The sequence below is a fragment of the Sinohyriopsis cumingii genome, chromosome 17 (genome assembly GCF_028554795.1).
Source record: "Sinohyriopsis cumingii isolate HCF-2022 chromosome 17, ASM2855479v2, whole genome shotgun sequence".
In the NCBI taxonomy this organism is placed as follows: Eukaryota; Metazoa; Mollusca; class Bivalvia; order Unionida; family Unionidae; genus Sinohyriopsis; species Sinohyriopsis cumingii.
The window spans coordinates 104,573,814-104,587,622 of NC_142977.1; the positions used below are offsets into that span (position 1 = coordinate 104,573,814).

At 34.2% G+C, this 13,809-nt stretch overlaps 1 protein-coding gene across 1 annotated transcript in view; it reads right to left on the bottom strand.

Annotated features, from left to right (window-relative positions):
* Positions 1 to 13,809, bottom strand: part of LOC149779599 (E3 ubiquitin-protein ligase ubr3-like) — a 126,458-nt gene that overhangs the window by 56,846 nt on the left and 55,803 nt on the right. The window contains exons 21-22 of the mRNA XM_089940369.1: positions 10,737 to 11,184; positions 7,028 to 7,119 (exon numbers count right to left, since the gene is read on the bottom strand). Coding sequence (XP_089796495.1) covers positions 7,028 to 7,119; positions 10,737 to 11,184 — 540 coding nt within the window. The remainder of the gene's footprint in view (positions 1 to 7,027; positions 7,120 to 10,736; positions 11,185 to 13,809) is intronic.

A 13,809-nucleotide genomic window follows, 5' to 3' on the forward strand; every position in this document is an offset into this window, starting at 1 on the left:
ATTTTATGTGCTAAATCTATGTTCACATGTAGCTCTTTGGAGAGGAAAGACCAAAACAAGCTGTAATAGCTTTTGGAGATTTGGTAAGTCTGATGCATGATTGGCTGTAAGCATTCTCCATAGGGCTCAAAAACTGTACTTGGGATAATTACAACCTCTACTTCTTTTGCAAACTTCCATTCTTCAAGGGCCAATTTGGCATCCAGTACTGGCTGATATTAAAACTGTCCTGTTTTCACAGAACCATATTAATCAAGAATCATCTGAATTTGCCATGTGAAACTAAATCATCATGTGAAACAAATTAAATGTCTCGCGTTGATAATGCTTTCCTATCCCAAGTTTTCTCTAACATTTCCCATCCCATTTTTGATATATGACATTTATGTTGGGATGTAGGGTCAGAGTCAATTGCCCATTGAAAACTTGGAATTCATTGCCAGCATGCGGTGGCAGCATAGGGTAGCCACTTACCATCATGGCTAGAAATTGTAAATGTGGTTACACAGAGTTATACCTGCATGAAATCGATAGAAAAATTATTTATTTTCTGATAAATTGCAAGTATTCTAACTGTTATGTCTATAATCTACTGAGGGATAAGATGTGATGTGATGTAATGTGATATGATTTGGATTTTTAACGTAGCTTTAACAATTTTTCTGTCATATCGCTACGATGTTTGCAACGTGGCAGTTTTTAGTGATATCTAGCACTGGGGCATCATGCCACAGACATGTATCATGATGTGCCACCCAGTCACATTATCCTGAAACCAGGCTGACCAGTCCTAATACTAACTTCTTAATGCTGAGCGCCAAGCAAGGCAGCTGTTAGTACCATTTTTGTAAGTCTTTGGTATGACTCGGCCCGGGATCGAACCCACAACCTCCCACATCCGAGGCGGATGTTCTAACCACTAGGCCACCGGAGCAGTGGGATAAGATGAAACTACTGCAATGAAATCTGACCTAGTATACACCATTTGCATTGTTTTTCACATGACTACACAAATCTCACAAATTACATATCCATGACATAAGAGGTTCAAGAATCACATGATATCCATAATAACCCCTTTTCCAATTTTACTGTACAAAAATATGAAAAAATAAAATGAAAGTCATATACTGTTTGTAAATGAACAAAAGAACACATAATTCTCAACAAATCTGTTCTGAGAACAAGAATCGGAAACCAGTTACTGTTATCAAGAATACAGCACGTCAACAATGGCTTTGTTAAATCATGTGCCTACTGCACTGACTTGCTTTCTGCTTGATGAATCTGGCTTTGTCAAAGTAACTGGCAAGTATTCATGAATTGCACATATCCCTCTAAAAGCTAGTATTTACTGACAGACTCCTTGTTTGTTTTTGATATTTTGCAAAACAAATTTGTTTCAGCAAATACTGGAGGGTAGCAGTTTTCATAAATTATCGTAATATCTCTTGGCAATAATTACACATGGAAACCATGCATGCATCAGGTGATGATGATATTTCCTAAAACGGATAAAATCATCAATAAACCCCTCCTATACCTTCATATTCAGCCATGTTGATGTGAACACTGACAAGCAGCACAGGACATGGAATTCAGTATGTACAAGTTTCTTAATGTACTTTTTAAACTGATGTACACCACGGCGAATTTGAGCTTTTGTTTCTCTGAACTATTATTGGCAAAAAAGCATGCCAAAGGGGCACACTGGGTCAAAAGTTGGAGCACATCATGCAACACGGTGTCTATAATTTAAAAACTTCAGCATAAACTGAAGGTCCTGTTTAAAATTCAAACTTTTAAAATCTGTGCTAAACTCCATTACTATATTTATCTATCCTATATACAATGAACCCAAAAGAAAACAACACAGGCCATCTTCTGCCAACAGGCAGTGCACCAAAAGATCCAGTCTAAGCTGTTCATCTTAAATATAATTTTAAGCAATGAGCATAAAGCCTGATCTGTTCATGTGAACATCATATACCTTGAACTGTTTAAGTAAACAATACAGAGCATGACCTGTTCATGTGAACATCATAAAGTCAGATCTGTTGATATCAACAGCATTAAGCCTGATTGGTTGATGTTAACAGAATTAAGCCTGATTGTTTGATGCTAACAGCATTAAGCCTGATTGGTTGATGTTGACAGCATTAAGCATGATTGGTTGATGTTGACAGCATTAAGCCTGATTGGCTGAGGTTGACAGCATTAAGCCTGATTGGTTGAGGTTGACAGCATAAAGCCTGATTGGTTGATGTTGATAGCATTAAGCATGAATGGTTAATGTTAGCAGCATAAAGCCTGATTGGATGATGTTGACAGCATTAAGCCTGATTGGTTGATGTTGACAGCATTAAGCATGAATGGTTAATGTTAGCAGCATAAAGCCTGATTGGTTGATGTTGACAGCATTAAGCCTGAATGGTTGATATTAAAAGAATAAAGCCTGATTGGTTGATATCGACAGCATAAACATACTGATATAAACAGCACAAAGTCTGATATAATGAAATGAACAACATAGACCCTGATTTGTAGAAGTGAACAGCATAAAGCCTGATTTGTAGAAGTGAACAGTACAAAGCCTGATTTGTAGAAGTGAACAGCACAAAGCCTGATTTGTAGAAGTGAACAGCACAAAGCCTGATACACTGATATAAACAGTGAACTGCATAAAGCCTGATTTGTCAAATAGAACAGCATAAAGCCTGATCTGTTGATATCAACAGCATTAAGCCTGATTGGTTGATGTCAACAGCATAAAGTCTGATATATTGAAGTGAACAGCACAGACCCTGAATCTGATGAAATGAACAGCACAGGCCCTGATCTGCTACACTGAACAGCGTAAAGCCTGATTTGTAGAAGAGAACAGCATAAAACCTGACACACTGATATAAACAGAATGGTTTGATATATTGAAGTGAACAGCATAGACCCTGATCTGTTGAAGTGAGCAGCATAAAGACAGATTTGTTTAACTGAACAGCATTAAGACTGATTTGTTAAGGAAAAAGCATACAGCCTTATCTATTGAAGTGAACAGCATGGAGCATTACCTGTTGAAGTGAACAGAATACTGCATTATATGTTGAAGTGAACAGTAAACAGCCTTATCTACTGAAGTGAACAACATACAGCATTATTTGTTAAAGTGAACAGCATACAGCATTATCTGTTGAAGTGAACAGCATCAAACCTGATTTGCTAAACATTAACCCTGATATGTTGATGTGAACAGCATAATGTCTGATCTCTTGAACTGAACAAAATAAAGCCTGATTGTGAACATCAATCGTGATATGATGTGAACAGAACAAATTATAAACTATTCAAATAAACACCACAGATCTTGGTCCATTCAAGTGAACAGTGTATACACTAGTCTTTTAAGGAGAATAGCATAGCCCTTATCTTCTGTATTAAACAGATTTGACCAAGATCTGCTCAAAAAGCTCTGACCCTAATCTGATCTGTTGAGTTGAAAAGAATATACCTGTAGTGTTAGCCTTAATCCAATTAGCTTTGTAATATCACTTGACAGTAAAAGTAATTACATATTCCACACTGCATTAGAACTGATTCACACCAACAGCTGGTTTATGTTATACATTCACTCAGGTTTATGTTCCATAGGAAACATACTCTCAGGGCAGTCTTTACTCATCTTCCTAGCAGTATTGATTTCTTGTATTTAATAAATAGTACAGAACGCCTTCTGCAGTTATTCTTCAATAACAAATAACATTACAATACCTAATTCTTACATCAACATCATAGAACCAATCTGATCAAGTGAACATAGTGCCCATGTGCATAGGCTCTTTTATTGTCATTACAGTATCTACTGGTGTTTATTTCCAAATGGACAAAGGACTTCACAGACCATAACTTTAAGTATTATTGTTAATTAGTTCTCCTTATTAAGTCCATCACCATAACAAAACACGTTTTTTTAAAACTGAGTTTGGAAGCCATTTGATGTTTTTTATCCAACAGAAGTTACATCTCAGAACATGCTAAAGTGAAGACCACAGACCATTGGTCAACTAGTCTTATTGTTTCATGATAGTCATACAAACATAAATATAAAAACCTTGTCATTTTCCATCGTAAATTTGAAAGTCACAGACTCAATCGATTGGTATATATACATATACTAACTTTTAAGTGCTTGTTCTGACTTGGATATAATTAACATTTTATTGCAAATCTATTCTACGATATACAACATTATTATCGAATAACAAGTAATGTGTATGATCGCTTGTCCTTATAACATTTGCTGCATGGACAATGGCTTCAATAGCACATTGGCAGATTTTCATTTCCCTAAAGAGAGCCTCATTTCCCTACTGGCAGCCTCGCTGATTTGACCTCTTCTGTCCATTCTTGCCCTCAATCCAGTTTCAACTCGATAACCAAAGAGCTAAGCATGTTTATTTACCATGTATATAACACTGCATAGCCCTGTGGTTGTTGTGACAATGTACATCGTAATTAATACAAGAATGAATTGCTGATTTAGCAATATTTATTGATAATGGAATATAGTAGGGTTGTAATACATAATGATTATCACAATCGTCGGGTAACTGAAAATAGTCTTTTGTCTCTTTGCAAAAGCTACAAAATAAAAGCCACCTTGAATAAATATGGTCTTGTACACTGAAATTTTTTTTTTCCATCTCTCTCTTATGCGTGCATGGTTGCTCATGCGCATTAACTAAAATGTGATTTCAAGTTCTTTATTTTTTATTGCAATTTGCTAATGAGATTATTGTTGCTTTAAAAATACAAGTTGCACTTAATTTCTTGACAAAGTGGACTCATATCATTGCATACGATTTACCCATAAATAATACTCATAACTAATACATGTTCAAACCATCTTAATCATTTTGCCAACATTACACAATGTAACAGCTACATATGATCTAAATGCAGAAGAGCTTGCACACTTAGACATAATCCTCTCTCTCTCTCTCTCATAACAACAAAAATCTTTTTGAGTGCTTTTGTTTTTATTTTAATTAGATTCTTGAGTTGAAAGCAGAATGAGACAGAAAATATGCGTTTACTTTGTAAGTTTATACCATTAGGTTGCTGAGTAGTGTGTGTTCCATAGAACTTGTTCAGGTACGATCCCTTTATTTTTCGTAATGGTCAGTACCACCAAATGATAATTATTTCTTTTACATATAATTTTTCATACACTGAAATTAATAATTATTTTTTTGTGTATGAAAAATTATATGAAATACGGTAGACGCTGATCTGCTCAAGTGAACAGGATACACCCTAACTAGTTAAAATGAACAGGATATACCCTAACTAGTTAAAATGAGCAGCATAGACCCTAACTAGTTAAAATGAACTGGATATACCCTAACTAGTTAAAATGAACAGGATATACCCTAACTAGTTAAAATGAACAGGATATACCCTAACTAGTTAAAATGAGCAGCACAGACCCTAACTAGTTCAAATGAGCAGGATACACCCTAACTAGTTAAAATGAACTGGATATACCCTAACTAGTTAAAATGAACTGGATATACCCTAACTAGTTAAAATGAACCAGATATACCCTAACTAGTTAAAATGAACCGGATATATCCTAACTAGTTAAAATGAACTGGATATACCCTAACTAGTTCAAATGAGCAGCATAGACCCTAACTAGTCAAAATGAACTGGATATACCCTAACTAGTTAAAATGAACAGGATATACCCTAACTAGTTAAAATGAACCGGATATACCCTAACTAGTTCAAATGAACTGGATATACCCTAACTAGTTAAAATGAACAGGATATACCCTAACTAGTTAAAATGAACTGGATATACCCTAACTAGTTCAAATGAACTGGATATACCCTAACTAGTTAAAATGAACCAGATATACCCTAACTAGTTAAAATGAACCAGATATACCCTAACTAGTTCAAATGAGCAGCATAGACCCTAACTAGTTCAAATGAGCAGCATAAACCCTAACTAGTTAAAATGAACTGGATATACCCTAACTAGTTAAAATCAACAGGATATACCCTAACTAGTTAAAATGAGCAGCAAAGACCCTAACTAGTTAAAATGAACTGGATATACCCTAACTAGTTAAAATGAGCAGCATAGACCCTAACTAGTCAAAATGAACTGGATATACCCTAACTAGTTAAAATGAACAGGATATACCCTAACTAGTTGAAATGAACCGGATATACCCTAACTAGTTCAAATGAACTGGATATACCCTAACTAGTTAAAATGAACAGGATATACCCTAACTAGTTCAAATGAACTGGATATACCCTAACTAGTTAAAATGAACCAGATATACCCTAACTAGTTAAAATGAACCAGATATACCCTAACTAGTTCAAATGAGCAGCATAGACCCTAACTAGTTCAAATGAGCAGCATAAACCCTAACTAGTTAAAATGAACTGGATATACCCTAACTAGTTAAAATCAACAGGATATATCCTAACTAGTTAAAATGAGCAGCAAAGACCCTAACTAGTTAAAATGAACCAGATATACCTTAACTAGTTAAAATGAACCGGATATACCCAAACTAGTTAAAATGAACCAGATATACCCTAACTAGTTAAAATGAACCGGATATACCCTAACTAGTTAAAATAAACAGCATAGACCCTAACTAGTTAAAATGAGCAGCATAGACCCTAACAAGTTCAAGTAAACAACATGAACTATGGTATGTTGAAGCGAACAGAATTGATCCAGATCTGATCAAATGACCAGCACAGACCCAGATCTGATACTTAGATCATACAGACCATGGCAGTTTTATATTTATGCTGTTAACAGCTTGGAGCACTGTATACAGGATTAGAGGTTAATTTCTTTCCAATTTGACAGGTGGCCTTTCTTAGGGTGAGTCATACCAAGAGGGAGAAGGACTCACATTATGCCTTCTTATTAGAAATGCTGGGAGACAAAACCAAATAGACTGAACAAAAATGCAATTTAAACTCATCTGAAACATACCCTCTGTCTCCATGGCTTGTTCCATGAAAGCTTTCTGCTTGGATGCAAAATCTGCCATGAGTTTTTGCTGTCTCTCACGAGCCTTTTTCCTCCTGGAAAATGTGAATTTAAATTTATTGCTTGCTAAATGACTTTAGTTCTTGCAACTAATACCTCAAAAATTCTCAAACAAGAGACAATCTATCTAAACTACAGTAATATCTGTTTATTTTTTTAGCAATGGTTTACATCTGGGGATAATTCTGCTAATTAATTGAGGCAGCCTGGAAAGATCATTTTTACTTGATATATCATAATCGAAAACTATTCAGTCTTTAATGCCTGAATTTTTTCCTTATTCCATTCATATCCATAACATGTATTACAGGGTCATTACCATAAGTTAACTTTTTCCATACCAAAGTCTAATTAATGCTTATGGATTTATAATTCAAGCTTTTCATGCTTTTTGCAACTTTTAATTTATGTTTTACATGGCATTCTAATTCATGCTTTTTTTTACATACTAACTCATGTTTTTTAATGACATTCTAATTCATGTTTTCATGACTCAGTATTCTAATTCATGTTTTTATGAGATTCTAATTCATGCTTTTTTTTACATTCTAACTCATGTTTTTTACTGACATTCTAATTCATGTTTTCATCACATTCTAATTCTTGTTTATCATGACATTCTAATTCATGTTTATCATGACATTCTAATTAATGTTTATCATGACATTCTAATTAATGTTTATCATGACATTCAAATTCATGTTTATCATGACATTCTAATTCATTTTTTAAGACATTCTCATTCATTTATTTCATGTTTTATGACATTGTAGTTCATTTTTTATGACATTCTAATTCAAGTTTTCTTACGACATTCTAATTCATGTTTTTAAAACATTCTAATTCATCCTTTAATTATATTTTATGTTTTTCATAACATTCTAATTCATGTTATTTTTACATCATAATTTAATTTTTAGTTACATTCTAATTCACGTTTTTAAGATATTCTAATTCATCTTTATATTACATTTTAATCTGTTTTTTAACATTATATTTCATTTTTATTACTTTTCTAGTTCATATTTTTAATGAAAACACTAAATATATTGATAACAATTAACTTCAAATGCAAAAATTCATGAGCATGAAACCTCTGTACTATATGCAATGACTCTAATGCTAGTGAAATAAATTGAAATTTACCAACAGCAGTGTCCTTTATTTAAAAAGAGTCAATATTCTATTTATTTATAATATTGAAAACTCATTGAAACTTTAGACAATCCAATGAATTTCGAAACATTTAGAAATGTGAAAGCATTATTGTTTAAGAAAACAAAATGGCAATTATGGCTTTAACATGTTTTAACATGTATCTATTGGTCACTTCATGAATTAAAAACATGTATCTATTGGTCACTTCATGAATTAAAAACATGTATCTATTGGTCACTTCATGAATTAAAAACTTGTATCTATTGGTCACTTCATGAATTAAAAACATTTTCACTGCAGTTCTGTTTTTCTTGATCGCATGCATTCAGTATTCCACTCAATAAATGGAATACAATGTTCATTACTGTTAATAACTACCTTCTACACATATAAACTAACTGCTGAATAATAAATCAGTAGATGAGACCCCTACTCTCAAAGCTCAAGTGAATCTGGTCTGTCCAATGCAATACTTAGGCACATATGGAGTTAAGCCACATGATGTGAAGGAAAGATGTTTCCAGTTGACAGAAACCTGATCTGAAAGTACATCTCTGCTGTCCTCCCATTCATTTAACAAAGCAATCACTGCATCAAATAACAGTCATGAAATCATGATCCGAGTTGGATAACGTGGTCAAGTGGTTCCCATAGGATGATTCAGACAGGTTTGCTTTAATTTAATAAACTCATTATGCACACTGTGTACCATTGTTTCACTTAGTTCTTCCCAATCTTAGCAATAAACATTCTTGCTGCTTTGTGATCAAGTATCTCTCAATTTTAGTCCTGGTTTACTTGTCACATGGGCTGTACTTGCCTAACTTCTACTTACAAGAAGCTGGGATTTCATGAGATTTAAAAAAAAAAATAACAGCACATTACAATTACACAGGTGAAAACTTCAGTGTTACGCACTGATATAAAATGGACAATAACAAATAATAAAAAATGCATAAATATGAATAAGTCACTGGGAAAAATGTCAATGTTGATTATTATACAAATGAAAATAGCTGGACAGTCAAAACTTACTTTAAACTGCAATAGATTCTTTAGAGGCACTATTCACAGTTGCATGCAAAAGTTTAAACTGGTAACCATTTGGGATATGTGTTGCCAAAAAGCAGGAACAAAGGGAGTTAATAAAAGCTACTTCCCTAAGTCTATATGATATATATAATGCATCCAGATGATTTTCATCTTTCAGGGAGGGCTGGATTTGGAGGTAGCAGAGAACAATTTCCGGGTGTCATTGTGATCAGATAATGAATCTGACAGAGTATAGGAACTGATGTTCATGACTGGAATCATGTCAGGCTGATGATCATTGAGTTTAGTTTTCAAAGTGATTCATTAATTAATTCTACCAGCTGTCTCAAGGTGAATGGTTGTGCTTCCTTATCACTGGCTTTAACAAGCTTGTGGTTCTGTTGTTTAGGGATCTGCTTGATCACAAAGTTTGGAGTGTATCAGTTAATCCACCTGCTGATTAGCCGTTTAACAGCTCTTCAATCACCAGCTTTTGAGCACAGGTAAAATATTCTTTTGTTTGTGTTTCAACTTGAACTTGTTTTTCAACAGCTTTTAATAAACCTTTCTTGGTGTCCATATAATTTTTGTACTATTTAAAATTATTAAAAAGTGTGAAAATATCATGTACTGAACTTGTGGGGTCCAACAACTTTGTATAATTATAGTATAATGTGATTTCAATCATTCAATAACATATTTTTGCATTTTTCATGCACTGTTATGACATAGTTTCACAGAAGCATACCTCAGAAGAGTGATCTTATCTAAACCATACACCACTATTATCATCTTCACTAGCCAAGGTTACAATGTGATAACCCTATCTACATCTTGGTGGATCGAACAGATATATGATGCTTTGTCCAAGCAACATCTATTGGATTTCATTAACTGCCTTCCTTAGTATGTAATGCCAACTGACCAATAGTGTGGTGCATTGTATATCGGCTGAAAATGGTTGGGGCAACTGACTTAAAATGGATACTTTATAAGTTTAACATCAAAACTATGACTATGTACCAGAGGGAAGCCATTTCAGGTGTATCTGAGTGAATGGTATTTGTGCTAACATGGACGGCACTGAAAAATTGCTTATTTATCAGTTCATTCAAGTTGTGTGCACTTTTGTCTTGATCATGTAGAAACAGTGATCAAATTTGAACCACTTCATTTTAATTGGATGCAGTGACTTGCTGCTGCATCCGACGTAATTCACAGACACGAACCACACAAATATCTGCTCGATACGCCAAGGCGTAGATAGGGTTATCACACTGGAACCTTGGCTAGTGAAAATGCACTATTATAGCTTCCAAGTACATTGTTATAAAGAGGGAGTAGTGCAGTTGCTCATTCCAAAGCTGACAAATCAGACAAGTATTCTTCAATCAATCAGATATATTTAAAAAGGATCTATTTTTTTAAAAAGGACTATTGCTCCAATGCAGCATAACCTCACCTTTCTTCTTTGTCGTGAGAAGTTTTGACTTTCTTTCCTGCATCTTTTGGTGCATGGCTGCTGCACATTTCCTCCACTTTTTTGGCACAGTCAGGATTCTTTTGGCACAGTCTGTCTAACAATCGCTGTATAAAGTGCTGTCCATCTCCAACATTTGATTCTGACAACGTTCTATTCGATACAGACTGTGGTACATATGAGCTTGTTTTGGCCAACATTTTTGCAAGGAGTTTCAGAAGAATTGATATGAGGCTTTCACCGACTTTAACAGATAAGAAATGCTCTGTAGAGGTTCCGCAGCTGTCATACTTTGGAACAGTCTGACTAGAGGTCGTGGAGTGCAGTGGGAGATGAGTATTGGGTGCATCACTGGAGGCTGTTGCCATGGAGATCATAGTGATTGAAGGAATAATTCCTGAATGAGCTGCTGTGATAGGGCCACTTGAAGCTAAAATAAACAGCAAATATGTAAGGACTTGTATAATGATACAAGCCAGGTAGCCATAAAAGCTGGAAAATTGTATTGATAATAAAAAGGATGAACAAAACTGCACTGAATTAAATTTCCAATTACTACTCATGCTTCGAACTGGCATATTCTAACAATAAACCTTGGTGATTGGCAGATACAATATTGTTCTGCCTTCCATGGGAATTTCAAAGCAACTGAAATAAACAGTGTAACTTCTTGACTTGCCCAAATATTTCCTAGTCAAGTTTTCCCCAGATAAAGAACAAGTCATACATGTCATGTAGGCATTCTGTACAGATTATTTCAGTAATGGGTGTCATTTTTAGAATTTGAATACATATACCATCAAATGAAAATTATTCACTTTACCGATAAATCTATATTCCTTGGACGTTCTATGTATACACACATAGAGAAATACACACAGCAAATTCAATGTTAAAGTTCATGGGGTACAAGGACATTTTTGAATAAGGTCAACTTAAAGGTGTGGTCCACTTAAAACTGGACTGAATGTCACATACTATGACATCACAATGAAATCTGCATGTGTTGATACAAAATTGTACTACCCTGCTATTTGTTGATAAGACCCAACATCCTCTTTCCCTGACAAAGTTTAGTTTCTGGCTGCCATTGTAAAAGTCCATTGTAATAAAAAAAAATTCACCTAGAAGTTTTTTTATTACAGTTAATGTGCAAAGCATTCAACAATCAGGATTTAATAGACCGAGTTAAAATATGTTTTTTTTAAATTTTGGATCAACAATTATTATTTAAGATGAGTAAATGCACCTACATGACCGCATTGGCATACACTTTTAATACAGCACAGGTGCAATTGGATGCTGCTTCTTGTTAGTCCACTGATAAACATGTCACATGTTTGACCATACTGTGCTTAGTTGTTTAAGCATGTATATATGTACGTACATGAAAATGTAATGGCACATCAGTGTATTCCTGGCTATTACTGGACTACAGCTAAGCAAATGTGTCAAATACAAAAACCTTGCCAAAGTAAATGTTCACCATCAGACTCAAGATAAATGGAACAGGTGTTGGAAAAAATAAAAAAAAGAAAGGAATAAATAAAAAGATAAAGGCAAAATAAGGTAAAAGTGCAGTGGGTGTGTTCTACAGGGGTTGCTTTAGTAATGAATACAGTTATCCCTCTACCATGTATTTACAAAAATTATTTTATAAAAGATCAGAGTCAGATTGACTGATAGAGTGGGGGGAAAAGATTGTTTTTCTTTAGTATTTACATTAGGAAAAGATGTGATATCATAACTTTCATCCAATGGTGTCTCTCAGAGGTATAAGTCATTCTACCAAAACAATAACAACACAACTAATCTATCGAATCACATGTCCTTTCTCAGGGGGACAAAATTCACAAATGTGCATCATGATCTGTGAAATTTATCATGTTACTATAATTAGAAATGAATGTCACAATAACCTACATAGGATTTTCCTTCCATCATAATATCTGCAAGAACTTACAAGTTGAACAGTTAAACTGCAACAATATTTATCTCATCATCTCTAATGATGATTCAACAGGAATTTAAATTTAAATTTAACAGGGTCAAAACAATGAATCTCCTAGATTAACACACAACCTTCTATACATCAATTAATAATTATTTCTGGAAAAATATTTTTCTAGTTTGTTATTTCCATCTTTTACTTCTGCAGAAAATTTCATCATGCAATTTATCTAAACTTGCTAGGTATCCCTTTGCATAATATGATTTTTCATAAGACCTATTTGATCATTTTTGTCTCCACATCTTCAATTTTCTTCATTTTATGAAACTGTATATCCTCCGATTGTTTGCAGCTTTTATGGATATACTTAATTTACATAAGACTGACTTACACTGAATATTTTTATTTACACAGTTAAAGAAACATAGTCAGTCACTGAATCAACATCAACAAGCTCTACCTTTGCACCTGATGATAGGACCCCAGTGCAAACATTATGTCATAGACATTTTTTTCTAAAGCTGTCATTGTAATTTTTAAAATGTGTTTGGCATGAAAAATACTCTTGTCTAAAACAATAATTTCAAAGAATTCTCTACAGAAAATACACTGATACATTAATTCTGAAGCTGCACACTTTGCTAAGAATGGTGGGTTTTATAACTTCTGATTTACAGACATGTAACAAGAGAAACTTACAATATATTGGGATAATTTTTTATGCAGACATGTTGCATCCAGAAATTTACAAGAAAGGGAAAACTATCCCTTAGCTCACTCTTATTCCTAACTGACCATCTAACGGGGGTTCTGGATCAATAGGCTTTCTCTCACTCCAACATCTGAGAGCTGCCCTATAATCAAAGGATCTTCATTCAGTACCTTTTAAGCAATCTTTTGCTGGGGCAATAATCCACAGTTTCCTTGCTAACATGAACATCATCTCCATAGAGTCTGCTATATTCAACTGACTCAGATGAGTCCCATTCATCCCACCCACCCCCCCAGTCATGTTAAGTTCAACCAAGCATTTACAGATGGTGCATTTGCACCAAGAGCTGACATTACTGGCAAGGCATTTAAATTGTCACCGCTATCAGTACT